The sequence below is a fragment of the Lissotriton vulgaris genome, chromosome 10, assembly GCF_964263255.1.
Source record: "Lissotriton vulgaris chromosome 10, aLisVul1.2, whole genome shotgun sequence".
In the NCBI taxonomy this organism is placed as follows: domain Eukaryota; kingdom Metazoa; phylum Chordata; class Amphibia; order Caudata; family Salamandridae; genus Lissotriton; species Lissotriton vulgaris.
In genome coordinates, this window is record NC_141698.1 from 753407671 (window position 1) to 753435618 (window position 27948).

At 46.6% G+C, this 27948-nt stretch overlaps 1 protein-coding gene across 1 annotated transcript in view; it reads right to left on the reverse strand.

Moving 5' to 3' along the window:
- MYO3A (myosin IIIA) overlaps positions 1–27948 on the reverse strand; it is a 1386887-nt gene that overhangs the window by 691109 nt on the left and 667830 nt on the right. The window contains exon 20 of the mRNA XM_086939966.1: positions 18033–18180. Coding sequence (XP_086796092.1) covers positions 18033–18180 — 148 coding nt within the window. The remainder of the gene's footprint in view (positions 1–18032; positions 18181–27948) is intronic.

Consider the following 27948-nt stretch of genomic DNA (forward strand, 5'->3'; position numbering starts at 1 on the left):
TGGCTTGGTTCCCACCTGTTCATCCACTGGGCTTGGTCCTTATGGGTTGTGTGCCATGACTCAGCCTACCTGGACAACACTCTTCTCACAGGGTTTGGAGTTTGCCGTGGGGATGTCACTTGTGCTCTGCCACATGGTCTTGTCTGCCTGGCAGGTTGACAGAGTGCTTGTAGAATGGATCTTCATAAAAGTAACCCCTTTTTTTGGTGTGGGGCTCAATGGTGGGCTGACACCATGTTCTGTAAGTGGCTCAGTTTGAGCATCCTTTGCATGTGCTGCACCTCCCCCTTTTCCCTCCTCATGCCTCCTGATTGTAATAATGAAAAGGGCCTCCTTCTTTGAATGGCTTCTTTCTTCCCAGTTTGGCCTTCTGCACCCCTTTCTCCTTTGTATGGTGTTTGGCATTGATCTTCTGCCTGTGATTTATCCTGTGGTACAGCCTGGCCCTGGAGCGGAGTGCTTTTGTTCTAGTTTAGAATGGTATGCGTGTTGGCTTTGTGTTCGGGGTCTTGGATCATTCACAGTTTGGCTTGGTTCTTGTAGGTTGCTCTCTGTTTTTCGCCTGGTGAGTCTGTTGGCATGGCTTCTCCCTTCACATCATGGGTGTTAGATCTGGGGGTCTCTAGTTGGCAATGGTATATGCCACGGTTGCTCATAGTACGGCCCTTGGGCTGCCAGCGGCCCAGCAAGCCTTCCGTGGCGGTCCGCGGACCTTGCAGACCTCATACCCGTGTTTAAAAAAAAAACATTTAAAGAGTGTCTGCAAACACTGGCGACTCTGAGAGACTCTGCTGCTCTGTGGGGGCCCGGCATTCCAGTGATAGTCAGAGTGGAGATGCAGGGGCGCTAAGAAGAGGTGAAATGCAAAAGCCTCATTAACATAGAAATGGTCTTTTAAAGACCTGTGAAGTGCTCGGGTGCTGCTGTGTGTGTGTGTGCCCGGGAAGCTGTCTCATTCTGGGCAACAGGCAAGGGGAGATGACAGAGGGAGGGAGATAGAGTAAGGGAGGAAAAGGGAGGGAGACCAAGGCAGACAGAGGGAGAGGGAGAGGGAGGGAAAGAAAGGAAGGGAGACAGAGGGAGAGAGGGAGAGTGAAGGGGGAATGTGAGGGAGACAGAGGCAGACAGTGGGAGAGGGAGGGAGAGGGAGGGAAAGGGAGGGAGACAGAGGGAGAGGGAGGGAGGCAGAGGGAGACAGAGAGAAAGAGACAGAGAAAGGGAGACAGAGAAAGGGAGAGGGAGGGAGACAGAGGGAGGAAGACAGGGTGACAGACAGAGGGAGGGAGACAGACAGAGGGAGGGAGACAGACAGAGGGAAGGAGACAGACAGAGGGAGGAGGGAGACAGAGGGAGGGAGACAGACAGAGGGAGGAGGGAGACAGAGGGAGGGAGAGGGTGACAGAGGGAGACAGAGGGAGGGAGACAGATGGAGACAGAGGGAGGGAGACAGAGTGAGACGGAGGATGAGGGAGGGAGATGGAGACAGAGAGAGGGAGATGGAGACAGAGGGAGGGAAGGAAGACAGGGTGACAGGCAGAGGGAGGGAGACAGACAGAGGGAGGGAGACAGACAGAGGGAGACACACAGAGGGAGGAGGGAGACAGAGGGAGGGTGACAGACAGAGGGAGGAGGGAGACAGAGGGAGGGAGAGGGTGACAGAGGGAGACAGAGGGAGTGAGACAGATGGAGACAGAGGGAGGGAGACAGAGAGAGAGGGAGGGTGAGGGAGGGAGATGGGGGCAGAGTGAGGGAGATGGAGACAGAGGGAGGGAAGGAAGACAGGATGACAGACAGAGGGAGGGAGACAGACAGAGGGAGACAGACAGAGCGAGGAGGGAGACAGAGGGAGGGTGACAGACAGGGGGAGGAGGGAGACAGAGGGAGGGAGAGGGTGACAGAGGGAAACAGAGGGAGGGAGACAGATGGAGACAGAGGGAGGGAGACAGAGAGAGAGGGAGGGTGAGGGAGGGAGATGGAGGCAGAGAGAGGGAGATGGAGACAGAGGGAGGGAAGGAGACAGACAGAGGGAGGAGAGAGACAGAGAGAGGGAGACAGACAGAGGGAGGAGGGAGACAGAGAGAGTAGGAAGGCAGAGGGAGGAGGTAAGCAGAGGTAGGCGGGAGACAGAGGGAGGGAGACAGAGAAAGGGAGAGGGAGACAGAGAGAGGGGGACAGAGAGAGGGAGACAGACAGAGGGAGACCGACAGGGAGACAGACAGAGGGATACAGAGAGAGGGAGGAAACAGACAGAGGGTGGGAGACAGAGGGTGGGAGACAGAGGGTGGGAGACAGAGGGTGGGAGACAGAGGGTGGGAGACATAGGGTGGGAGACATAGGGTGGGAGACAGAGGGAGGGAGACAGACGGAGGGAGACACAGGGAGGGAGACAGACAGAAGGAGACAGAGGGAGGGAGACAGAGGGAGGGAGGGAGTCAGACAAAGGGAGTGAGACAGACAAAGGGAGGGAGGGATACAGACAGAGGGAGGGAGAAAGGCAGAGGGAGGGAGACAAACAGAGGGAGGGAGACAGACAGAGGGAGGGAGACAGACAGAGGGAGGGAGACAGACAGAGGGAGGGAGGGGGCAAAAGAGGAAGGAGGGCAACAGAGGGAGGAGGGCAACAGGGGGTGAGAGACAGAGGGTGGGAGACAGAGGGAGGGAGATAGAGTGAGGGAAAGAGAGAGAAAGACAGAGTGAGGGAGAGGGAAGGAGAGAGAGGGAGACACAGAGAGAGAGAGGGAGACAGAGAGAGAGCGAGGGAGACAGAGAGGGAGTGAGACCATCAGAGTGAGTGAGACAGAGGGAGACAGGGAGGGAGAGAGGGAGGGAGAGAGAGGGAGTGAGACAGTCTGAGTGAGACAGAAGGAGACAGGGAGAGAGGGAGGGAAAGAGAGAGAGAGAGAGGGAGGGAGGTAGAGAGGGAGAGAGAGAAAGAGATAGAAAGAGAAAGAGAGAGAGAGATGTGTGTATTCCGGGTCTGGTGGCTCAGTGGACGAAGGGGTCCGCTGCAGGGACCTGTGTTCAACCTCATGGTCACAGTTTTTTGTTGTTGCTCTAATCCCGCCCCCACTGGTGCGGCCCTCGGACACAAACCACACTGTAAATTTGGCCCCTGGGAGAAAGTTTGTGAGTACCCATGGTATACACCTTTGTCCAAATAGGGACCCTTGCTTCTAAGTCAGGATAAGGGGATTACACTCCTAGATAACCCCTGCGCACCCCCTTGGTAGCTTGCCACGAGCAGACAGGCTTATCTCAGAGGCAGTGTGTTAAGCATTTGTGAATATACACAGTAATACAGTAAAAACACTACAGATGGAAACAACACAGGTTTTATAAAGATAAGTATTCTTTATATAGACTTAACACAAGACCACAGACAACCAAAATCCACAATACTGTACTTAAGATTGACTTAAAGATGATAAAAGTTATTTAGTTCAAGTTGGTGATAAATGCAACAAAGTTCCCAACAAAGTACCTGGATGAGAAACGCAAAATGAACAAAAGGCTCGCAAAAGGGGAGATGTGTTGGTTCCATGATCCGGGGGAGATGATGCGTCACGCCTCAATGCTTGCGCAGAGTAGGGGATGCGTTGTGATCCTTACCAGTGCGGGGTTGATACGTAGGTTCTCGGCTTGCGGTCCAGTTGCGATGTGCAAGATGGTGCCTTGATGCGATGTGATTATCCTGGTGCAATGCGAGAAGATGGCGCCCTTGATGTGAGGATGTGACGAATATGCGTAGACGCCCTGGCAGCCTTGCAATGACTCTGTATTTGGAGCCGCGACCCTTCTCTGGTGATGCGATGGCAACTCTCTCGATGACGTCACGCTTCTCCGGTGATGCAACAGCAGGCAGCTTTGACAAAGACACGCTTCCTGGGAGATGCGGCGGCGGCACGCTTCTCAGGCGATGCAACAATCTCAGCTGCAGCGGCGACACGCTTCTTCTCGTTGCGGCGCGCTTTCAGCTCCCAGCGACACGCAGGCTTCTGCAGTTAGAATTCCGAGCAACGGGGGAGCTGGAGGTGAAGTCTTTTGTCCCTGAGACTTCAGCAGGAGGCAAGCACAAATTCAAGCCCTTGGAGAATATTCTGTAAGATGAAGAAACTCCCTAAAAAGTTCCTTCTCCTTTCCTTGGCAATGAAGAAACCACTGCACGCCAACCCAGCAAAGAGCACACTGGCAGAGGGGCAGTCCAAACTCCTGCAGCTTCCTTGGTTCTTCTCCTTGGCAAAAGGTTTTTTGTTCCAAAAGTGATCTGGATGGAGTGGTGTGGCTCACTGGTTAGAGGCGGCTGACCCGGAAGCAGAGGACGGCCGGGACCAGGGTTCAATTCCCGATGCGGCAGGGTCGTGGACCAGGGTCAGCGGACTCGATAATTCTCGCCTCGGTGCCTACTCTAACCAGGGATCACACTCGGCAACTCTGGGCATTAGCTTGCCTCACCTCCACAACAGACCCCCACATACGCCGGGGAAGCCTGGTTTCACCTTGGAGATACCCAGTAGGGACCATCTCACAGGGAAAAGCCAGGACGGGTTCCCCAGCGGTCTACAGCGTGGAGATACCCCATGTGAGGTGATTCATGCACTTCACAAGACATCATTACATTCCATTACATTACATTACATCTGAAGTTCTTGGGACTGGGTCCCAATATTTATACCCCAAAATCCTTTGTTCTCTGAAGGCAGAGAGGCCCCTGCCTAGTCCAAACCAGTTCCTGAGAATTTTGTTTACATGATTCCTTACTTCCTTTCATAGTGCTGAGCATAGACATCAGCCACCCCACAGGAGGTGGAGCCACCAAAGGGGAGGGAAGGCACAGCTCTGGAGCACTTTGTCTTGAAGATTCCTTCTCTTCTTTCACAGTGCAGGGCAGGAACATCAGACACACCACAGGAGGTGGAGCCAGCATTGTAGAGGGAAGGCCCAGCCCTATTCAAGTCTCAGGTGCAACTCCTCCCTCCCATCTAGATGCAGATATCTCTATTCACCACTGGGCTGCCCCAGCCTGTCTCCTGGAATTCCCCAGCCCTGTCACTCAAAACTCCAGACAAGGAATACACAACCTAGCAGAGGCAGGCCTGGACAGTTAGGCAAATAAATACCTACTTTCTAAAAGTGGTATTTCCAAAAACAGAATGTTAAAACCAACTTTACTAAAAGATGTATTTTATCATTCTGAGTTCAGGCATATTAAATACGAATTTCTACCATGTTCCCTGAGTCAGTCAGGATTATAAAATGTAATAATCTAACTGCCCATTCTGGCCTATTGAGTACAGGTAGCCTTGCAATAGCGAAAATGGATGTAATTCACTATTAGGACATGCCACCTAAACCAGGGCATGTCCTACCTTATACTTACAATGCACCCTGCCGGTAGGCCTACCATAGGGGTGTCTGATATGAAGAAAAGGGAAGGTTTAGGGACTGGCAAGTGGGTGCACTTGCCCAGTCAACATGGCAGTACTAGACTGCACACAGGCCTTGCAATGGCAGGCCTGAGACACACTATACAAGCTGCTTCTGTGGGTGGCACAACCATTGCCGCAAGCCCACAAGTAGCATTTGATTTACAAGCCCTGGGCACATATGGTGCACTGTACTAGGGTCTGACAAGTAAATCAAATAACCCAATCATGGAATCACTAATCAATACATCAATTTAACATATGGAGCACTTGAACTGTGGCACTGAATAGCAGTGGCAGAAAAATCTGGACAGACTATCAGCGTTGGCGTATTCTGTACCAGGACGGTGTTCGACCTTAAAGTCCATACCCTGTAGGGAAATGGACCACCTCAACAACTTTGGGTTCTCGTCCCTCATCTGCCTTAGCCATCTGAGGGGCCTGTGGTCGGTCTGAACCAGGAAGTAAGCCCCAAACAAGTATGGTCTCAATTTCTTCAGTGCCCAGACCACAGCAAATGGCTCACGCCAAATTGCATTCCACCTCTGTTCTCGTGGAATTAACCTCCTACTGATAAAGGCTACAGGTTGGTCTAGGCCCTCTTCATTGATATGTGATAGAACAGCCCCCACACCATGCTCTGAAGCGTCTGTCTGAACAATTAATTATTTTGAGAAGTTGGGCGCCTGAAGCACGAGTTCTGTGCACATGGCAGTCTTCTGGGCGTCAAAATCCTTCTGACAGTTGTCAGTCCAGTTCACCTTCTTGGGATGATTCCTAGAAGTCAGCTCAGTCAAGGGTGCAACAATGTTGCCATACCCCTTGACAAACATCCTGTAGTACCCCATGAGCCCTAAAAAGGCTCTCACCTGTGTCTGAGTCTTTGGGGGTTACCATGCCAGGATGGTATCAATCTTGGGTTGCAGGGGCGCCACTGGCTGCTTCCTACCTGGTGACCCAAGTACACCACGGAACCCTGCCTTATCTGGGACTTACTCGCCTTGATCGTGAGGCCTGCCTTTCGCAGTGCCATCAACATTTCCCAGAGTTGGTGCAGATGTTCTTCCCAACTGGCGCTTAACACTGCAATGTGATCCAGGTAGGCGGCGCTGAAATCCTCCAGTCCAGCAAACACCTGGTTGACCAACCTCTGAAAGGTGGCAGGGGCATTCTTCATCCCAAAGGGCATAACCCAGAATTGGTAGTGCCCATATGGTGTGGAGAATGCTGACCTCTCCTTAGCCCCATCAGTCAAGGCGATCTGCCAGTACCCAGACGTCAAATTAAACGTGCTGAGGTACCTTGCAGCCCCTAACCGATCAATGATCTCATCAGCTCTGGTGATGGGGTGCGCATCAGTCCTGGTGACTGAATTGAACCCCCGGTAGTCCACACAGAACCGGAGTTCAGATGTGGCACCAGGCGCGGCAGCCTTTGGGACCAAGACCACTGGGCTGGCCTAAGGACTGTTTGAGGACTCAATCGCCCCTAAAGCAAACATCTTGAAGACTTCCTCCTTGATGCAAGCTCTGACCTTGTCAGTCACTCTGTAAGCCTTGTGCTTCACAGAGGACTGTCTCCAGTGTCCACATCATGGACGCACCACTCTGTGAGATCAGAAACCAAGGAAAATAGATCAGAGAATTGCCCCAACAGTTGGCGACATTCTTGCTGCTGATCAAGAGTCAGTGTGGCAGAGAGGCTGACACCATCCACTGACCCATCTTGCTCTGTTGAGGACAGGAAGTCAGGAAGAGGCTCTGTCTCCTCGTCCATTCCATCATCTGTCGCTAGGAGCATGCCCACTTCAGACCTTTCTAAGTGGGGCTTAAGGTGGTTAACATGCAGTACCCTCAAAGGGTTCCTGGGAGACTGCAAGTTCACCAGATAGGTGACATCACTCTTGCGCTCCACCACCTCAAATGGACCGGTACACCTGTCCTGGAGGGCACAAGACTCTACAAGGGCCATGACCCAAACTTTCTGTCCAGGCTCAATCAGAGTGACATTCTGATCGTACCACCGCTTCATCTCTTCCTGGCTGGCTTCCAGATTCGCCTGAGCGAGATCTCTGAATCGCTGAGTCTGGTTCCTGAAGGCCAGCATGTAACTGTATACATCCTGGGGAGGTTTCCTGGGAGATTGCTCCCAGCCTTCCTTGACCAGACTCAAAGGTCCTCTTACCGGGTGTCCATGCAACAGTTCAAAGGGACTGAACCCTAGGGACTTTTTTTGGCACCTCACGGTAAGCAAACAGAAGGCATGGCAAGAGGACGTCCCACTTACGCCTCATTGGTTCCTCAAGACACTGATCATAACCAGATTCAAGCGGATCATTTAGGGGTCCGGTTGAATCTCTCAACCAGCCCATTACCTTGTGGGTGGTGAGGAGTGGTGAATTTGTAGGTAACACCACACTCCTTCCCCAGAGACTTCATATAATTGGAAATGAAGTTTTTACCTCGGTTAGACACCACCTCTCTGAGCAACCCCACAAGGGAGAAAATCCCCATTAGTGCACGTCCCACCACAGGGGCTGTCACTGTCCTGAGCGGAATGGCTTCTGGGTACCGGGTAGCATGGTCCATCAAGACCTGGATAAACCTGTTGCCCATTGCTGTCTTAGGATCCAGTGGCCCTACAATGTCAATGCCTACCCGTTCAAAGGGGGTACTGACTACATGGAAAGGTTGGAGAGGAACCTTGTGCTTCCTTCCACTTTTCCCACTTGCCTGGCAAGTTTGACAGGTCATACAATGAGTATCTGAACTCTTCTGCATCTGGGGCCAATAAAAGTGGGAGACAAGCCTTTCAAAGGTCTTATTCTACCCCAGATGTCCAGCTAAAGAAACGTCATGAGCCAACCCCAGTTGGAAGGCTCTGAAGCCCTGGGGTACCACCAACACACAGGCTGACCCAGGCTCAGCAACCTTAGGCTCGCTATACAGGAGACCGTTCTCCCAGTAGATCCAATGTGATCCAGACTGAACACCTGCTGCCTGGTTTGTGGCCTGCTGCCTCAAACCCACAATAGAAGGGAACTTCTTCTGCTCTTCACAAAATTCCTCCCTGGAGAGACCCCCTTCTTGCTGCCAATGGGTCAGCTCAGGTAGGTTCCCCAGTTCAGAAACTTGCTCCCCTGTAGGTTCCAGGGCATCCCCCTCAAGGTCTGCCTCCTCCTGGACTGTGGGAACAATGGGGTCTGGCTTCCAGCACCCCCAACCTCTTCTCTTTAAGGCAGGTTTCTGGGCCATACTTTCAGGCTCCAGGATCTCTTGTGCACCCTTGGCTGCCATAGACCGAGTGGTCACACACGCCCACTCAGGCAGAACCAACATCTCTAAATGAGCCTTCTTCTCCACCTTAGGCAAAGGGAAGATCTCTAAATCATTGCCTAACAGACAATAAACGGCATGGCTGGCCTCACAGATACTTGAAGAGTACCAGAGACCCCCCTCCACTCAAAGGGAACTTGAGCCACTTTGCAATGGCTCTCTGTGTTGTCAGAGGGAACTGGGAAGAATGCATTGGGGACCACCTGCTCTTCAGACACCAAGTGACACTTGACAATTGTCACACTGGCTCCGGTGTCTCTCAGAGTCACCACTCCATGGCCATTGATGGTCACCCACTGCCAGTACTTTTTAGTGTTATCAGTCAGTTGAGTTTTCGGGACCAACTCAAAGTCTCCTAATGAGACAACGGACATTTCTGCGGGACCCACCCACCTTGAGCACCCATCTCCTCCCCACCCAGGGCTACACTTGCCATCTGACGGGGATGCACGGGGTGGCATATACTGACCCTTTTGGGGACACTGGGGGTCATACCAACGGTGTCCCACCTGCTTACACTGAAACCAGGTAACAGGCCTCATATGAACAGGGTTACCTGTCGGGGATCCTGACTTTTTCTCAGGGGGAGGCTGGGAACCCTTACCTATGTTCCCTTGGAAATTACTTTGGGGCCCTTTCTGGAACTCCCTCTGTTTACCCTTGTCCCACCACTCTTCTGCTGGGGGCCCTGCCCAATTTGGCGGAGTCTCTCACATGACCCTTGTGGACCCTGGTACTGACCCAGCGATCCGCCTCCACAGCAAGCTTCCTAGGGTTAGTCAACTTGCTATCAATAAGGTGCTGGCATAGCTCTGGAAAACAATTAGCAGACAAGTGCTCCCTGGAAACCAAATCATAGAGAGCTTCAAAAGTATCCACTTTGCTACCCTTCACCAAACCATCCATAGCTCTGCAAAAAAAGATACATATTCAACCCAAGTGATTCCCTCCAGCTTCTTACAATTTCTGAACCTCTGTCTATAGAGTTCTGGGGCAAACCATACCTTGTCATCAGGGCTTCCTTCGTGTGGGCATAAGACATCCTATTCTCACTGGGCAGGTCTAACAAAGTATCCCTCCCTTCAGTCACAAAGCGGCCCCACAACCCAGCTCCCCAATCCTTCTCAGGGACCCTGAGGGCCAACATTGCTATCTCATAGGCTGCAAACCCCTGCCCAATATCTTCATGTTTATGAAAATCTTTGATGACATCCTTTGGAATATATACCCTGCCTTCTGAAGGCACAGATGGTGCGCTGCCACCAGAGGGATTGATCTCTAAGCCCTTCGCCTTGATCTCTAACTCCCTCAACATCCTCTCATGTTCCATTCTCATTCTCTCTCTCTCCAAGGACAATCTGTTATTCTCTGCTTTCCTCTGACTCTCCATCTTAAGTTTAGTCATCTCCAGCTTGTGTGCCCTATTTCTCTCCCTGTCTTCCAAATCTCTGGGGGACAGGTCTTTGGAAGAGACACTACTGCCAGCTGGGGACGGTATCCCTCCCCTGGCTGGAAACACTGGCCTATCCAGTTGCCCATCGGCATCCTCAACTGGCTCCACCACAAGATATGGGGCATTTCTTGCTTCTGCCCAGGCCCTCAGTGCCTTTTAGTAGCCATCCTTTTTAGAAATGCCTGGTGTAGCAACTTTCAATTTCTTGCAGAGATGCTTGAGCTGTTTCAAAGTGTAGGTTTCCAACCTCTCTTCTTCAAAATCAAGATCCATAGATGCAACAGATGCTGGTCTACTCATGGTAGTAAGATTTGGGAGTTTTCAGGAAAAAATAACAGTCCAAGGAACAAATTCTACCAAAGAAGTATGTGGTCACGTTTGGTCTGCACTCACTAGTAGTGTACACCAATTACTGTATATGATTCACAAATGCAGTTCCAAATCCTCACTGCTGACCACCAATGTTAGATCTAGGGGTCTCTAGTTGGCAATGGTATACACATTTATCCAAATAGGAACCCTTGCTTCTAAGTCAGGATAAGGGGATTACACTCCTAGATAACCCCTGCTCACCCCCTTGGTAGCTTGGCATGAGCAGACAGGCTTACCTCATAGGCAGTGTGTTAAGCATTTGTGAACACACACAGTAATACAGTGAAAACACTACAGATGGACACAACACCGGTTTTATAAAAAATAAGTATTCTTTATATAGGCTTAACACAAGACCACAAACGAAAAAAATCCACAATACTTACTTAAGATTGACTTAAAGATGATAAAAGTTACTTAGTTCAAGTTGGTGATAAATGCGACAAAGTTCTCAAAAAAGTACCTGGATGCGTAATGCAAAATGAAGAAAAGGCTTGCAAAAGGGGAGATGCGTTGGTTCCGTGATCTGGGGGAGATGATGCGTTGCGCCTCAATGCTTGCGCAGAGTAGGGGATGCGTCGTGATCCTTACTGGTACGGGGATGATGTGTTGATTCTCGGCTTGTTGACCGGTTGCGATGCGTAAGATAGCGCCTCGATGCGATGCGATAATCCTGGTGTGATGCGAGAAGATTGCGCCCTTGATGCGACAATGCGACAATGATGCGTAAACTCCCTGGCAGCCTTGCGACGACTCTGTACTTTGGAGCCACGACACGGTCTGCGACACACTTCTCCAGTGATGCGACAGCAGGGAGCTTCGACGAAGACACGCTTCCTGGGAGATGCAGCAGCAACACGCTTCTCTGGCGATGTGACTATATCAGCTGCAGCGGCGGCAGGCTTCTTCTCATTGCGACGTGCTTTCAGCTCCCAGCGACACGCAGGCTTCTGCAGTTAGAATTTCCAGCAAGGAAATTCAAAGGAGAGCTGGAGGTGAAGTCTTTTATCCCTGAGACTTCAGCAGGAGGCAAGCACAGATTCAAGCCCTTAGAGAATATTCTGTAAGATGATGAAAGTCCTTAAAAGGTTCCTTTTCCTTTCCATGGCAACTAAGAAACCACTGCACGCCAACCAAGCAAACAGCACACTGGCAGAGGGGCAGTCCAAACTCCTGCAGATTCCTTGGTTCTTCTCCTTGGCAAACGGTTTCTTTTTCCAGAAGTGATCTAAAGTTCTTGGGACTGGGTCCCAATATTTATACCCCAAAATCCTTTGTTCTGTGAAGGCAGAAAGGCCTCTGCCCAGTCCAAACCAGTTCCTGAGCACTTTGTTTACATGACTCCTTCCTTCCTTTCATAGTGCAGGGCAGAGACATCAGCCGCCCCACAGGAGGTGGAGCCAGTACAGGCGAGGGAAGGCACAGCTCTGGAATACTTTGTCTTCAAGATTGCTTCTCTCCTTTCACAGGGCAGAGACATCAGATACACCACAGGAGGTGGATCCAGCATTGTAGGGGGAAGGCCCAGCCCTATTCAGGTCCCAGGTGCAACTCCTCCCTCCCATCTAGATAAAGATCTCTCTATTTACCACTGGGCTGCCCCAGCCAGCCTGTCTCCTGGAATTCCCCAGCCCTGTCACTCAAAACTCCAGACAAGGAATACACAACCTAGCAGAGGCAGGCCTGGGCAGTTAGGCAAGAAAATACCTTCTTTCTAAAAGTGGTATTTTCAAACACAGAATGTTAAAACCAACTTTACTAATAGATCTATTTTATAATTCTGAGTTCAGGCATATTACATTTGAATTTCTACTATGTTCCCTGAGTCAGTTAGGATTATAAGATGTAATAATTTAACTGCCCATTCAGGCCTATGGAAAACAGGTAGCCTTGCAATAGTGAAAAATGAAAATGGCTGTAATTCACTATTAGGCATGTCACCCACACCAGCGCATGTCCTACCTTATACTTACAATGCACCCGGCCCTTGGGCCTTCCGTAGGGGTGTCTGATGTGCAGAAAAGGGAAGGTTTAGGGACTGTTAAGTGGGTGCACTTGCCCAGTCAACATTGCAGTACTAGACTGCACACAGGCCTTGCAACCAGTGCAGCAAGCCCACCAGCACCATTTGATTTACAAGCCCTGGGCACACATGGTGCACTGTACTAGGGTCTGAGAAGTAAATCAAATAACTCAAACATGGAATCACTAATCAATACATCATATGGAGCACTTGCACTGTGACACTGAATAGCAATGGCACAGTGCCCAAAGCATATAACCAGCAAAACATATTAAAAATAGAGGAGGCAATCCGTACAAATGGAAGAGAGACTCACGCCAATGATGCCAAGTCTAACAATGGGGTTGAGGATAATGGCTTTAACCCCTTCGAGGCTGATGACGAGCTAGGCTCGTCATGGTGTAGCCTCCTCAAACACTGATGACGAGCCCAGCTCGTCATGAACAATGGGAAATGGGAAGATCCAGCACAGGAGAAAAATAACCACAGCAGCAATGTGGTTAACAATGTGAGCTGAGCCGCACATGCCGTTTCCCCACAAGCAGAACCATGCTTGCCTTAAGCACGCATATGTCTTAACCACACATATTCGTTCTTGAGGCAGTGCGTGTTCTAAATGCTGAGTTGGGCGAGCACAGGAAGAGGAAGGATCGGGAGGGGACGCAGACTGGTAAGTGGGGCTGGGCTTTGGAGGAGTAAGGTTAGTTTTTAGGGCATATGGTTGGGGGGATCGGGGTTGTTTTCAGGGCTGGAGGGGTCGGGCTTGTTTTCAGGGTTTGGGTGGGGTTGTTTTCAGGGATGAAGGGCAGTGCAGTTTTCAGGGCTCAGGTCGGGTTGCTTTTAGGGCTCATAGCAAGCCAGGGTCGTTTTTAGGGATCAGGACATATTTAGGGCTCAGGTGGGCCTGTGTAGTTTTAGAGGCTCAAGGGTGGGGTTGGGGTCACTTGTAGGGCTCAGGGGAGAGTCAGACTAGTTTTTAAGGCATAAGGGTGGGTGGCCTCGGGTGTGACCTTTAGCATACATCCCTTCACCAGTCATGCCTTTTGTACAAAATTGCGTGGTAAAGGAATGAGTTGTTCAGACGTATTTATTGTTTGGGCAGCGTAGTAGAGGCATGCATGGTTTAGCCATGCATGCCTCTGTAATACATCAGGGGGTTGATTCTGTCTTCTTGTCAGGGCTTTGGAACATTTGGAGGTGGCTTACTCATTTTCTCCCTGCTCATACTGTGGTATGATTTCATTTTACCTCTTGGTCTTCTATGGCTGTTCTGTGATTACTCTCCCTTGGATATCGAGCTTATAGTCATACTTTCCTCATCCTCAGACAGTGCCTGCTCTCTATTCGGTACACTTATATATGCCTGACAATTCATTCAGATACATCTCAACTCCCTCTAAACTGATCTGAGGCAGTCTACCTGTCATCACACTTTTTCTATCACCACCAGCCTCATGAAGTGATTGTGCTAATAAAAAGAAAGCAAACGTGGTACGGCAGGGGCTTGTTCTAAGTGTTCTATAGTGCATTATTTGAGTTAATATTCAGTTTAAGGCTTGTTATATTGTTGCAGAGATTCTGAACATACACAGAACTATGTGCAGCAATATGGGACCTATGTGTATAGGGGCTAAGCCTTCCCACTACCTTAGTGCCCAAGAGCCGTGTCTCATTCGCTCTCCTACACACTCATAAAAAAACAAATGATTAGACACCCCAGAACACAACACTCCTGAATCTCTTAGGAAATGCGGTAACAGAATACACCTTTTCGCTCACACTCTTGTACCTCAACCTTGTACCTTTTTTGTGGACAAGATACTAAAGATCCAGGATAGTGTTGGTTCACATCTTAGAACTGAGGAGACCCCTTCCTTGAAGACCCCCCACACCCTGTGTGCGGTCTCCGCTAGGCTTACCTCATTTCTGCCCGCTGACAAGGCTAACATTCTGGCCATCCTTAGCTCTCTTAAGTCTGGCTCCCCCTCTGACACTTGTCCGGCTCGAGTTCTAGCCGGTGTAGCCAAGGAGGTCTGTCTAGTGGTAGTAGACATTGTCAATCTTTCCCTTCAGACGGCTGCGGTGCCGGCCCAATGGAAACGTGCTAAACTGATACCCCTTCTCAAGAAACCCTCACTGGACCCTCTGGTCCTTGCTAACTATCAACCTATTTTGCTGTTACCAGCTTCGGCAAAAGTCTGCGAGAAGGTGGTCTTTCGGCAGCTGGAGATGTTTGTGGAAGCATCTGGTGCTCTGCATCCTGCTCAGTCAGAGTTTTGGTCTGCCTATAGCATGGAGACTGCCCTGGTGGCAATGTCGGAGGCTAACAGAGAGTGTCTAGATGGGGGCGGCAGGGCGGCCCTGATTTTACTCGACCTCTCTGCCGCCTTCGATACGGTGCCCCATCAGCTGCTCTTGGCCAGTCTTTCGGTGATCGGAATTTCAGGCCTGGTCTGGGAATGGGTGAAATACTTTTTGGTTTCTCGATCACAGCAGGTCTGCATGGCTCCATGTGCTTCCTCTGTCAGGAACCTTGCAACGGTGGTTCCACTGGGTTCCACTTTTAGTCCCCTGCTTTTTAACATATACTTAACCCCTCTGGTCCACCTGGCTGAGGAGCTGGGAGCAAAAGTTATAGCGTATGCCAATGATACGCAGCTGCTATTTACTTGGAGGGGCTCGGACCTGTCCACCGATGCTGCTCAGAAGTGCCTAACATCAGTATTTCGCTGGCTGGCCCAAGCCTCTCTCAAATGTAATGAGGATAAATCGGAGGTTCTCCTGTACGGTCAGTTGGATTTCAGACATCGCCTATGGCCCACAAACTTCCCTAGCCCGTGTGCCGCGGATGGTTCTGACAGAAATGTGGGGGTATGGTTCAGCAAGGACCTGTGGTTTGCCGACCATGTAAAAAACTGACGGGAGTCTGCTTTGGCACACTCAAGGCACTCAGAAAAATCTTTCCATTGCTGCCAAGAGTGGCCAAAGAGATGATAGCCTGTGCCCTGATTTTGTCGAGGCTGGACTATGCCAATGCTTTGTTGATAGGCCTGCCCGGCTATCTTCTGCGCAAACTCCAAATCATACAGAATGCCGCAGCAAGACTCCTTTTTAACGCCACAAGGAGATCCAGCACCTTCAATATCTAAGAGATCTACACTGGTTGCCGGTGGCCCAGCGAGTGCAGTTTAAAGCAATTACCCTGGCTCACGGGCCCCTGCACGGCTTGGGTCCCACCTACTTCAGGAAGCAGTTTGCTTTCTATATGCCAAACCGTCCTTTGCGATCTGCGTCCTTCCGCCGGATGATCATCTTGCGTTTCCGCAGAGCTCGCTTGGGAGGCCAGTCACTCTCTGTTAAAACTGCTGAGCCTTGGAATGCGCTTCCGCCAGATCTTCAACGTATCCAAGAGTTCCAACTCTTTAATAAAAAAGCACCTTAAAACACATCTGTTCAGTCAGGCCATCTAATTTGCCTCCCGCTTCTACCCCAGCCAACTTCCGCGCCAGTAATTCGAGAGTATTGGTGCGCATTAGAAATCCACTATAACATAACATAACATAACCTGTCCACAATAAGAAATAACTGAAGCACGAATATAGTTTAAAATGTTTATTTTAACTATCGTACTCTAAAACGCAGTATACGAGCCAAAACCAGCAGAAAAATGCATAAAACTAATACAGTTAGCATTGACGTTAGGAAAAATATATATTAAAGGGAGATGTTATCATATAAAGGCAGTGGAGAAAAGACTATAAAGCCTAACAACCGTTGTTCTCCCTGGAAAGCTCCCTCTCCAAGTGTGTTTACTCTAAACATGCATTCCCATAATAACAAAGAACGAGTCTCCAGCATCAGTTATGCCAGCATGTTTTGTCTATGTGCTTGGGACTGACTAGAGCAGAATAAAAAGGGGCATTTTCTATCGACCTTGCTCACAGTATTCAGACTAAACTTCAGGACCGGGCAGAGAATGAACAAAGCAGACAGTTCTCATGTGAAAGGCATAAACAGAATCTTGCAAAAATAAGTCATGTAGTAACACGCGCAAAAGCTACATCATGGCTGCCCGGCTCACGATAACTTAGCGATGTCGACAATGTCCCTATCGGCCACATGACAATATGTTCACGGTATGCCCCTCTCATTATGTTTTCTATTGTGTTTTGTTGAAATTAGTCATAAAGTAACTTCTTTCCCAAAGTCTGCTCCCCTTAACATGAATGTTTATTCTTACAGGAAGAACCTAGAAATGTTTTGTGCGGACTTAATTTCAACCTTTTCAAAAGAGCAAAACATGCTTTCTGTATACAAGTAAAACATCAGATCAATAATTTGCTGATTTATTGTTTCAATTATTTGACAAAATTGGATCATGCTTAAGTTAGATTGGGATTTTTAAATGCTGACGCTTTAGTGAAAGCACTGTAGAAACAGCAAGACATAAGCTTTGGTATAGGCCTGCTACTGTCAACATTGCAATGCACTAACCTACAACCTCTGAGTCGCCCTCCTCTGACACGTCAGGATATGTAGATAGCAGCACACAGGAATGTAAGATTTCTACTCTCCTAACTCCCATAGTTCCCAGTGACACTGGAGCCGTAGAAAGTGGGAAAGGGGAAACCCCCCTCAGCTCATGGGACTCCCTCAGATGTGCCAAACGAAAAAATGCAGTTTGGCAGAGCGGGGGTGAGAAACTTCATGTGTGTCAGCTGCTGCAGCAACAGTGCCCTCAGCAGCACATGTTACATACACATAGCAGGAGCTATACACTCTGAAGCTTCCAAGCCATGACAGGTTTTCTATTCCCTGTTTCCTAAGAGGCTTTTTTCACTTTGGGTATTCCGGGCTCATGGCAGTGTGTCCAAATAGCTTCATAGTCCAAAGTTATTTGCTATAATGGCCATTAGTCATTGGTCCCTAGTTATAGGGCCTCGCATTCAGCTCAGGCATATAACAGCAAGCACAGCCCGCTATGACGGGCTACAGTCTATGTTAAAAAATAGGGCTATTGAGAGCTCCTCTGAAGACAATGAAGTGGCCCTTGACCAATAATGACTGGTACAAAACTTCTTCTCCAACATTCCAAAGTTTGTCATTCTGTTTCTCGCTTTTTAATATCAAGCATTCTATCCTCAGGGTGTGGCATGTTACAATTGTATTATAACCCTTAGGTTTTTGATTAAATTGTTTGATATAGGCCCCTTCCCTGGTTATAGGCCCAAGTCTGTGACTTGAGCCCATAACTCAGGATCAGGGTCTTTAACAACCAATAAAGCCCTCAACTGGGTACTATAATACGATGACATAATCCATTGATTTTATGAAAACAAAAATGAAAAGCACTTCGTATAAGTTCTGGGAAAATCTAAAAAAGGGAAAAGTAAATAAGAGAATGTGAAATAACATCTGGATCTTACCTGCTCCCAGGCAAAGATGTGCTGATTGAAATAGAATTGTATTTGCTCGTTGGCAATATTAATACACAGCTGTTCAAAAGAATTCCTTTTGAAATTTTCGAAGCCAAAGATATCAAGTATTCCAATATTTAAGACATTATTGTCTTCACTGAAAAAAAGAAATACAGATTTTAAAAATGTACTTAATATCATATGTAGTCTCTTAATAAGTAGATCAACGTATTAAGAGCTTCTCTTCTGACATAATTTTAGAAGCAGATAAATTGAATTAAAACAGCAAAGGGAGCGCATTCCATTGTGTAACTGTTCATGGAGTGAAATATATGTTTTTACAGTGAGTGAACTTCCTTTCAGTGTAATTGCTGACCCCATTTTCTCTATAGCTATGTGAGTGCGGATTTCTTTTACACATTCTAATCTCAATCATTATATACAATTATTACAATAGTAAACAGAAAAGGCATGGGTCAAGGCACACAAGTCCTGCACTAGTCAATACTAAGGGCCCCATTACGCTGGCGGTTAATGGCAAACAGGACCAACCACCAGTGGTGCGGCGGTCCTCCATGGCCAATTAGAAATAGGATGTGCCCGCCACACTAGCGGGTGCATTCTGGACTTTAACATTGCGGCGGGCGGTGCTGTAGGCAGCATCCCCCGCAATGTTCAACAGGCATGTTGTGCGTTGCCATGCACAACTTGACAGGCACCGCATGGTGCCTGCCACCTTGTGTATGGCAATGGGTGGGTTCTTTAGGTACCCTCCTAATGCAGCCCCCCACCAACCCACCCCGTAACGGGCCCCCAAAGCAATTCCCGCATGCCTTTCCATGGCCGCATTGCTGACTTAACAAAACAGACAAACTGACACCTACCATACTTGCACAGCACAAAGGTTCTGCCAGGGCATTCTCACAAAGTTTGTGCCACAATTCTTTTGTGCTCACAAGAATACAAGAGAACCAGAAACAAAGTCTATTGGCACTAGAGAGGACTCCCATTATAAATCTTTCCAATAGAACACTCACACACACAGAAAAGCAAGTGTTAGGGATGGGTTTTAATTTTGTTCCTACTACAGGAATTAACAAATTCCAATTGGAAAAGGACCTGAGGTCCTTCTTCCGCAAAATACGACTACGCAGGTTCTTTGAGGACAGACCAGTGAGAGAGCAACCCCAAGATTCGGGTCTTAGAACGAAATCTACCTTTACCCCTAGTCTAGGAATGGTGGACAAGAACCTGGAGACCTTTGAATCAATTGTAAAAATAGAAATAGGTCTCTTGTTAGAAAAAGATCATTTTCAACAGCACAATATTAGTAAAGCTCAGAGAGAGGCCATCAAATCCCTGTCCGAGGACAATAGTATAACCATAAAACCCGCAGATAAGGGGGGAGGAGTAGTAGTTTTTGACACACTTGACTACGAGCAGAGAGCACTCACCCTCCTCACAAATGAACTACACTATTCGAGAGTCTCCCAATCGAGACTAAATAAACTGAAAAAGGACGTAGAGACACTACTCCATAGAGCCCTGGAGGAGAACAAAATCACTGAGGAAGAGTGGAAATTTCTGAACAACACTAACCCAAAAATCCCCGCATTCTATGGACTACCTAAGATCCATAAGAATCTAAATGACCCCCCGCTCAGACCAATAGTGGCATCTATTGACTCCTTGTTGGAGCCACTTAGCCAATATGCAGATAGATTCTTGAAGCCCTTAGTAGCTGAACAGAAATCATATATCCGAGACACAGCGGATATGATATCCAAAGTGGAAGGGATCCCCTTTAATGAAGAAAATGAACTGTTGGTGACTCTTGACGTAGAGTCACTCTACACCAACATACCACAGAAAGACACCATAGTGGCAGTTAAGAACCTTTTAGAAGAGACAGACATACGAGGTGGAAATAAAGAGTTCATTGTTCAGTGTGTATCAATGGTCCTACTTAACAACATCTTTCTTTTTAAAAAAGACCTCTACATTCAAAAGAAGGGGACCAGCATGGGCGCAACATGTGCGCCCAGCTTGGCCTGCATATACGTGAGCTTATTTGAGAAGAAGCACGTATTGGGCTCGCTTCATTGACGACATATTTTTCATTTGGCAGGGTAGTACAGAGCTCCTAGAAGACTTTCTCAGTTGGCTTAACTTAGGGGACCCAAATCTTAGGTTTACAGCAGTACACAGCAGGTCCAAAGTCAACTTCCTGGACATATGTATTAAGAGCCAAGATCAACACTTAAAAGTGGAACTGTACAAAAAGGAGTCCGACAGGAACACAATCCTACATTACTCCAGCTACCACCCCAAGAGCCAGAAGGACTCGATACCATTTGGCGAGTTTCTTCGACTCAGGAGAAATTGTACGGATCTAACAGATTTCCACAAACATGCCCAAGAAATGAAAAAGAAATTTAAGGACCGGGGCTATCCCAAAAAATTGATAAACCATTCTCTTAAAAGAGCACAATGCTACAATAGGGACTGTCTGATTAAAAAAACAGACAACAAGAAAACACAAGACAAAATAGTAATGGTAATGGTAATGGTGAGCCAACATTCAGTCATAGCCAACCAAATCAAAAATATTATAAATCATAATTGGAAAATTTTAAATAATGGCCCAGACGCTACCCCTCAGGAGCGTCCCCTGTATGCATACAGGAAGAACAAGAACCTTAGGTCGAACCTTGTGTACACATACAGAGAGGACAAGACAGAAACCCAAACCACTCTTAGTGGACAGAAAGCAACGGGCAACAACAAGTGTGGTACCTGTTGCATCTGCGAACTATGTATAGTGACTAAAACAGTGGAACATAACGGTGCGAAACACACTATCACCACCCTGAATAACTGTAAAACAAAGAATGTAATATATATGATCCTGTGTCCCTGCAACCAGGCATATATAGGTGAAACTGGCAGAGAAGTAAGGCTTAGAATAGGGGAACATAAGTCTGCGATCAATAACAATAAAGAAAATGCCCCCCTTGTGGCCCACTGGAAAGAAAAGGGACACAAAATAAAGGACCTTAGATGGGTCATTCTGGAAAGAATTAGGGAACTCACCAGGTCAGGTGATAGTACAAAGAGACGAAAGTTACAGGAACAATGGTACATGGTTAAATTTAACACCATCAGAAAAGGTTTAAATTCCAGGGAAGAATGGGAGGCTCTTATTTAGTAAGCCGTTCCCACTCAGTGATTACCTTTCTACCACTCTGTACCATAGGTAAATAGCATTATAAACGTTACCTACACTATAATCAATTTCTGAATTAAGTGAAGGACCCTCCTTCATACAAAAACACTGAGGTTGTAGAACAATGGCATTACCTCTATGAGAACCTGTAAATAGATGGGACAACAGTGTTATTAAGCGCACTTAGTACTAGTCCAAGATGGCGCCCACAGTCAAGGGTTGGTCAGAGCGACCGATTGGTCGGATTAAGACTGCTAATATGGGAACCAGGAGCTTATAACCTCCACTTGAGAGCACCAAGTGGGATAATTAGTAAATATACGCAGCGCGGTACACAATAGGAAAGGATTTCGAATAAAGCGGCACAAATGATTTTTTTATGCCGATCAATCATGCGAGGGCAACTTTTCATATACGAGCGCTGCGCACTGCTTGCACAAATGGGTGATATCAAATAGAGATATTTCACGCCAAGCGCGCACTCAGAGAGACAACATACGGGTAGGTCCTCTGATAAACTGGTAGGCATATGACACCATTCAAAGATGGCGCCCACATTCACGGTGGTCCCGGTAGCGCGTTAACAGCGCTCCTCTGTGGACAGGTGTGGATAATTAGTCAATTACATGGAGCTATAAAAACACACACCTAACAAACACATTTTAGATCGAGTGAAGGAACGAGGCAGAAGCAGACAAACAGCGCTAACCCGGTGAGTGGAGACCAAACCCCTATGGCCCCCCCCTTCGTGTGTAGTAGGGCAACCATTCAGTAATATAACTCTAAGAACAGGATATAATGCCCTGTAGGTAACTTAAACAAGGGACATCCTTAGCATTACATAGTCCATAGGTATGGAGTCAACATCTCATGGAATTTACTCCTTACTCCACACTGAATACCTGTAGTTAGAGACTCCAACCCGGGTGGGAGGTGGTAAAACTGATCACTTTTACAAAATTTTGGCCCACTTAAATAGTAGAAAAAAGAGTTCAATAAATAGGAATATGGGTACTATGGGTACCAAACAGGTATCTTGGGCACCATGGGTACCAAGAAGGAGAGACTGAAAATACCAGGACCAGGCATTACAAAATGTGAAGAATAGAAAGGTGCTAGTTACATTACAAGTCCATCAAACAGAGCTAAGAGCATAATATCGTGTAGTACAGAATTGACACATGATGGTGTTATACTTGTCTTTACTCTACAGAACATATCCAGTTCAGGAGTAGACCAACGACTCTGTATGCCCGTTCTAAGAACGTTTTAAAAACATCTGAGGTAAGACACTACCAGTATAAAACTATGCGATTTAAGAAATGTAACTTAAGAAAAAGTATAGTGAAAAAGTGCAATGTACTCTATTACTACAGATATACGACAAGTGGGCAATCGCCTGATAAACAAAAAACTAAGGAACCCCATAAAAAGGAGCTCCCTTTACAGGAGAGAGGTAAATATGAGAAAGAAAAAATACCTCCTAGTGAGTAGATGATGGGAAACTCTATCTTACCCCTAATAAAAGTTCTTTTTAATTAACAGAAGGCTCCAAGATCTTCATCTGTAGTAGCAAAAAGTGATACTTCAAATAGACCCCATCTAGGAACGTTTCCTACACGGTCCCGAGGGTGAGAATCATCATTTATCTATTTTTCCATGGCCCATGGGTTCCCTAGTCCATCCCATATCAGTTGGTCTTCCACAATGAAAAAGACTTGGAGGGCCCATATGTCATATGTGAATCACATGGTTGCTACTTGGCGAGTGGAATTGTCCAATAGAAAGAGTATAGGACAAACCAAATGCAATTGAGCCACTGTATACATCGTTGTGTGATTAATTGTATTCTCCAATTAAGCGGATTTGTTGTCAGGAATTATAAACTGTCAAGAGAATAATGGCAGTCATAATCAATAGTATAAAGTCAGAGTGGGTATGTGTTAATCTTAGCAATCCAGCTCTTATGGCAAATGAGACATCAGGTTTCAATGCACGATATCTGACTGCGCACATTTCTGCTAATATATTCACAGATACGGTGTATCCATCCGTTCCTCGAACCCCCAGAAATAAGAAGTCCTGAGGAAGGTGCCACGATATCAAGTGTTAAGCACCGAAACGCGTCGACGCACTGTTTGGTTTAAAAGAATCCAGATAGGGCCGAGAAAAAACTTTAGATGGGTATCACATCTTTCCACTAAAGCTTCAGAGTAACCAAATGATCTACGGCCACTGGATCTAGTGTAATACAGTGGCAGAGATATCAAGTGGGCCACTTACACATGAGGGGTTTGTTGTGATTATGTTTCGTCTGTTGTTTATTGTGAACACATTTTGATTGTTTTTCCATTTATCGTGTACTGTAATATTGTGTTTGTGTAATACTGTTGAATAATCATTTTTATCCCTCCAAGACACCTAATCTTGGATTTTAATTGTTTTGGAAGAATTGTATGAATTTATCCTGTTTTTATTGTTTAATTTAATGTAATTTTAATAAATCTAGATTGTAAACAAGACTATTTCTTTGTGGAAACCTATTTTTTATGTTTGTCCGAATACCCATGGCATATTGTGACCTTTCCTTTCACAACAAGAAAGGCCAACAGTGATTAGTGGACTAGTTGACTCCAGGGATTTCCCTTTTGACTAACAATTCTTTTCTATACCCATACATGCTGGGGCAAGGTCATGGAGCAAGGGGATAGATTACACCTTAGGGGGGTGGAAGCCTCTAGAAACTTCTCCTACTCCAAAGTGGACCCCAATCATAAATATTGGACCACAGACCCCAACTCTTCAGTACACAGACTCAGAAAAAGATCTACTGTGCTGCATCACTGCAGGAAGGACAGCCACTCTGCTGCCCTCCTGCCTGAGTGAGCAGGACTTGACCTGCATCTTGGACCCAGGACTACCAGAGTGACTCCAAGGACTAGTTGTCTAGTCTCCTGATCAGAAGCCCTAAGGACAGAACAGGCCTCCTTCACCTTGAACCCAGCATCTGGACTATGCAACTGTGAGTCATGCCCTCACAAGAGGTGCCACCCCAGTAATGGACCCTTGGTAGTAGGCCTGCCTGAAGGCGCTCTTCCAGCCCACCTGTGGTCCCAGCAGAACTGATGCATCGCCTCACCAAGCTCTGCATAGGGACTGCAGCGTGACCCCCTCCTCCCCCCCACGCCCAGTGCAGGACTTCTCATTGCTTTCCATAGCCTCCCAGGAACTGCCACTGTGTGGCGCATCGTTGTTGCAGGCATTCTCATCGGAAGCCCCTAGTCAATGGCATCCTCAACAATAAAGCAGTACTCCACATCACAAGCCCTACTGCCTTCTCCGAAACAGCGTGTGCGCAGCACATCTTTGATGCAGGACTTTGCACATTAGTCAATACTTTAAAGCCTTAAAATAGAAAATCCCCAAAATACTCTACTAATTGCACTACTGAATATTGATACCATTATCATTGAGAAAGAATAATATTGAGGGACACAATATTGAAACATAAGTGCATATATTGAAGTACAGATTTACTATTTCTGACTCCACATCTATGAACCTTGAAGATATATATGCACACCACCTAGGTACATGTATGTGGAGTTGAGTAATGAAAATCTAGAGTTACCTGTGAATATTTTATTTGAATATTCTGTCCTCAATATTATGTCCCATTGATATTGGGGTTTCAATACTTGGGCTGCACACCCAGTCCTTTACATTAAATGTATATCCTGTTCTTCATTTATTATCCAGTGATGGATTGTGAAATTTTAACAGCACTTTTGTACACCACCATCCTCTTTTAATAAGTTGGGCCTAAAGTGTAAGCATTGAACACCATGTGACTAAATATCAAGCCAAGTCTATATTTGATTCCCGTCTACATATTTTAATACACATTCATATGTTGCTTCTAAGTATATATCATCAAACCTCAACTATCTAATTATATTAAATTCATACTTTTATCTTAGTAGCACATTTTGCTTCCTCTCTACAGTACGCCTTGATTCATAGTAAACTCCCTGTTTAGATGCTGTTCTTCCTTTAATTAAAATTGAAATCCAGACATTTTGCTGCACTGGGCCTTTATTCAGAACACTGGACTTGGTGCGGGCCTTAGGCATTTGCTCATCTTTTCTGTGCTCTAGTCCCATATAGCTGTAGATATTTGTCGGCCATTAGTGTAATCTGAACTGCGTATCCACTCAGAAAGTCAGAGCGTGGGTATTGGCCTGAGCAGGCTGGAAAGATGCTCTGTTCAGGTCAGGGAGTCTGTGGGGTTTCTCTAACCTGGCTGTTCAATACAACCGGGTTAGAGAAACCTAAGTGCACATGTTTGTTTTGGTCGGCCTGAGATGGCCGGCCAAACACACATGAGTAATTAGGGAGTGCATGTAGCACTCCTCCTCCCCCTCCCATGCTTCTGCCCAGCCCCTCCCTACACACACTGGCTGAGTGAGTGGCTTAAAAATATAACTATAATGAAATATCATTTTATTTTGTTTGCTGCTGGCTCTGAGCCAGTGAAATTTTGAAATTTGAAATTTTTGAAATTTGAAATTTAAACTTTATTGTTTAGTTAATTAAAACCATAACAATTTGATGTATTTCGCACACGCATTATAAAAGTTTATAAATTATCATTCAAAAAGGATTTTAAAAAACCTTTTGTAAGAGCAAGAATTAAGAGTCAATGTTTTTCCAGATTATTAACAATTGGGATCTTCGTATTGTTTAAGATATTTCTCAAATGCTTGCAAGAACTTCACCAACTTGCAATGCATTCGAAGGGCAGTTATGTCCAAGCTTCCAATAATAGCAGATCTACATGTTCGTAGCTTCTTGATCCGAAAACTATGCTTTAAAAGGTATGACCGTTCCTTAGACAGCTTCTTACAATGGCAAATTATGTGTATTAGATCTTCTTTGGGGCTACCACACAGTCGACATGTTACAGCTACATGCTGTTTCCATGCTGGTTCCTCTGCTAATGTTGGAAATTTGCCAAATCTCAATAGCATCAGCTTTGTTTTAATAAAAATGGAATATGTTGTTTCCAGGTACATTGCTGGGGTTAATGTTTTATACAAAAAACAACGTTAAATTAGGGTCAAAGAGGGGAATGTTTAAAGACCTCTGTGTCCTAGACCCCCACTACTACTGAATAACATGAAAAGGGACACTAGGGTCTAGTAAGTAGTGTCATGGAGTGGGAGCTGGAAGGAACAGGTCATACAGTATCACCTTCAGTAGTTATAACATTGGCTTAAAAAATTCTCATCAGGCCACACTTAGTGGTGGAGTGTCGTCACATGAGATTAGTTAGAGGATCCAATCATCGCCCTGACCAGTTGTTACTGGTATGGAGGTGGATTCCAATGATGTACTCAAGCCTAAGGTTATCCCAAAGGTGATTCTGATGAGGTGCAGTGCAACAGAAAAAGTGATAATAAAAATCGAGCATTGGAACAAAAATATGTTTAATGAGGATGTTCCAGTGTCAATAGTAAAAACAAGCACAAGGGATAGTTGTAATATATAGCTATCCCGTTGCGTAGTGCAGGAAGGTCAACATGTTTCTGCCGTGAGGAAACACTATCCGGCATTCGTCAGGACCTAATAGATGTAAATGCTACTGCAAGGAATCAAAAATGTTTTGTGATAAATTAAACTTCTTAATAGTGTGGTTTGAATATCATAAAATCATAAAGTCTTACTACCCGGACCTTGGAGCCCCAATGTGTCCTAGTGGAGTAGACCACAAATTTTCACCTAGAAAAGAAAAGAGGAAAAATTACTAAACTACTCCTATTTTTAAACTATAGACCCATCCCAATCCAGCACCCCAGTCACTTAGACACACAAGCAGTCTAATACTATAGCTCTTGTTTAAGGCATCAGCCCTGATGTATTCAAAATAATATACTTCTCTTTAGCACTCTTTCAATGGCATAGAGGCATGAGAATCAAGCAAAAAGTATATAGTGACAAATCATATACTCACCCAGCTTTATGTGGGTGAATACCTCACCTCTACCGGCAACCGCTCGGGTATGTGAGGCCCCGCTCTATATGTGCATAAACAGAAAAGGAACAAATGTAGCTGCACTATATAAGAATTTATACATTGCTACTACCAAGAACTGTTAAAATCTATGCACAATTTATACAACTTGGTTTTCTCTCTAAATAGTGACTCCTCAATTTGACTCCAACCATAAAAAGCAACCCTTGTTAGCAGAAGAGATGATAACTCTCCTAAAAAAATGCTCTCTTATGATGTTAACTTTACATCTAAGAATGCATTTCACTCCAAACTAGAGTAAAATATTCTAATGACAATGTAAAGTGCATCCAACAGTCCAACTACGACTGGGGGTAGGTTATGAGGCAAAGCAAACGAGAGTCTAAGCATCAAAGAGTCTAGACAGATCGAGTCTAAACAGTAATGGCAAGCAGATAAACACAGGGACTCACCTATCCGTCGGTACCTCTCTCCGGCATCCGAGAGGAAGTGGAGGTGACGGTAGGTGAGCCCTGTGTGTCTTATATACTGGCCCCAATTGGTTAATTAAGAGAGGCAAGGGGGACGTTGATCCGCCCCATTTGCGTGCACAGGAGACGCTAACCGCTCTGCCGAGGTGCCGCGCGATCTCCCATCTCAACGCGCATGCACCTGACTAAGCCGGG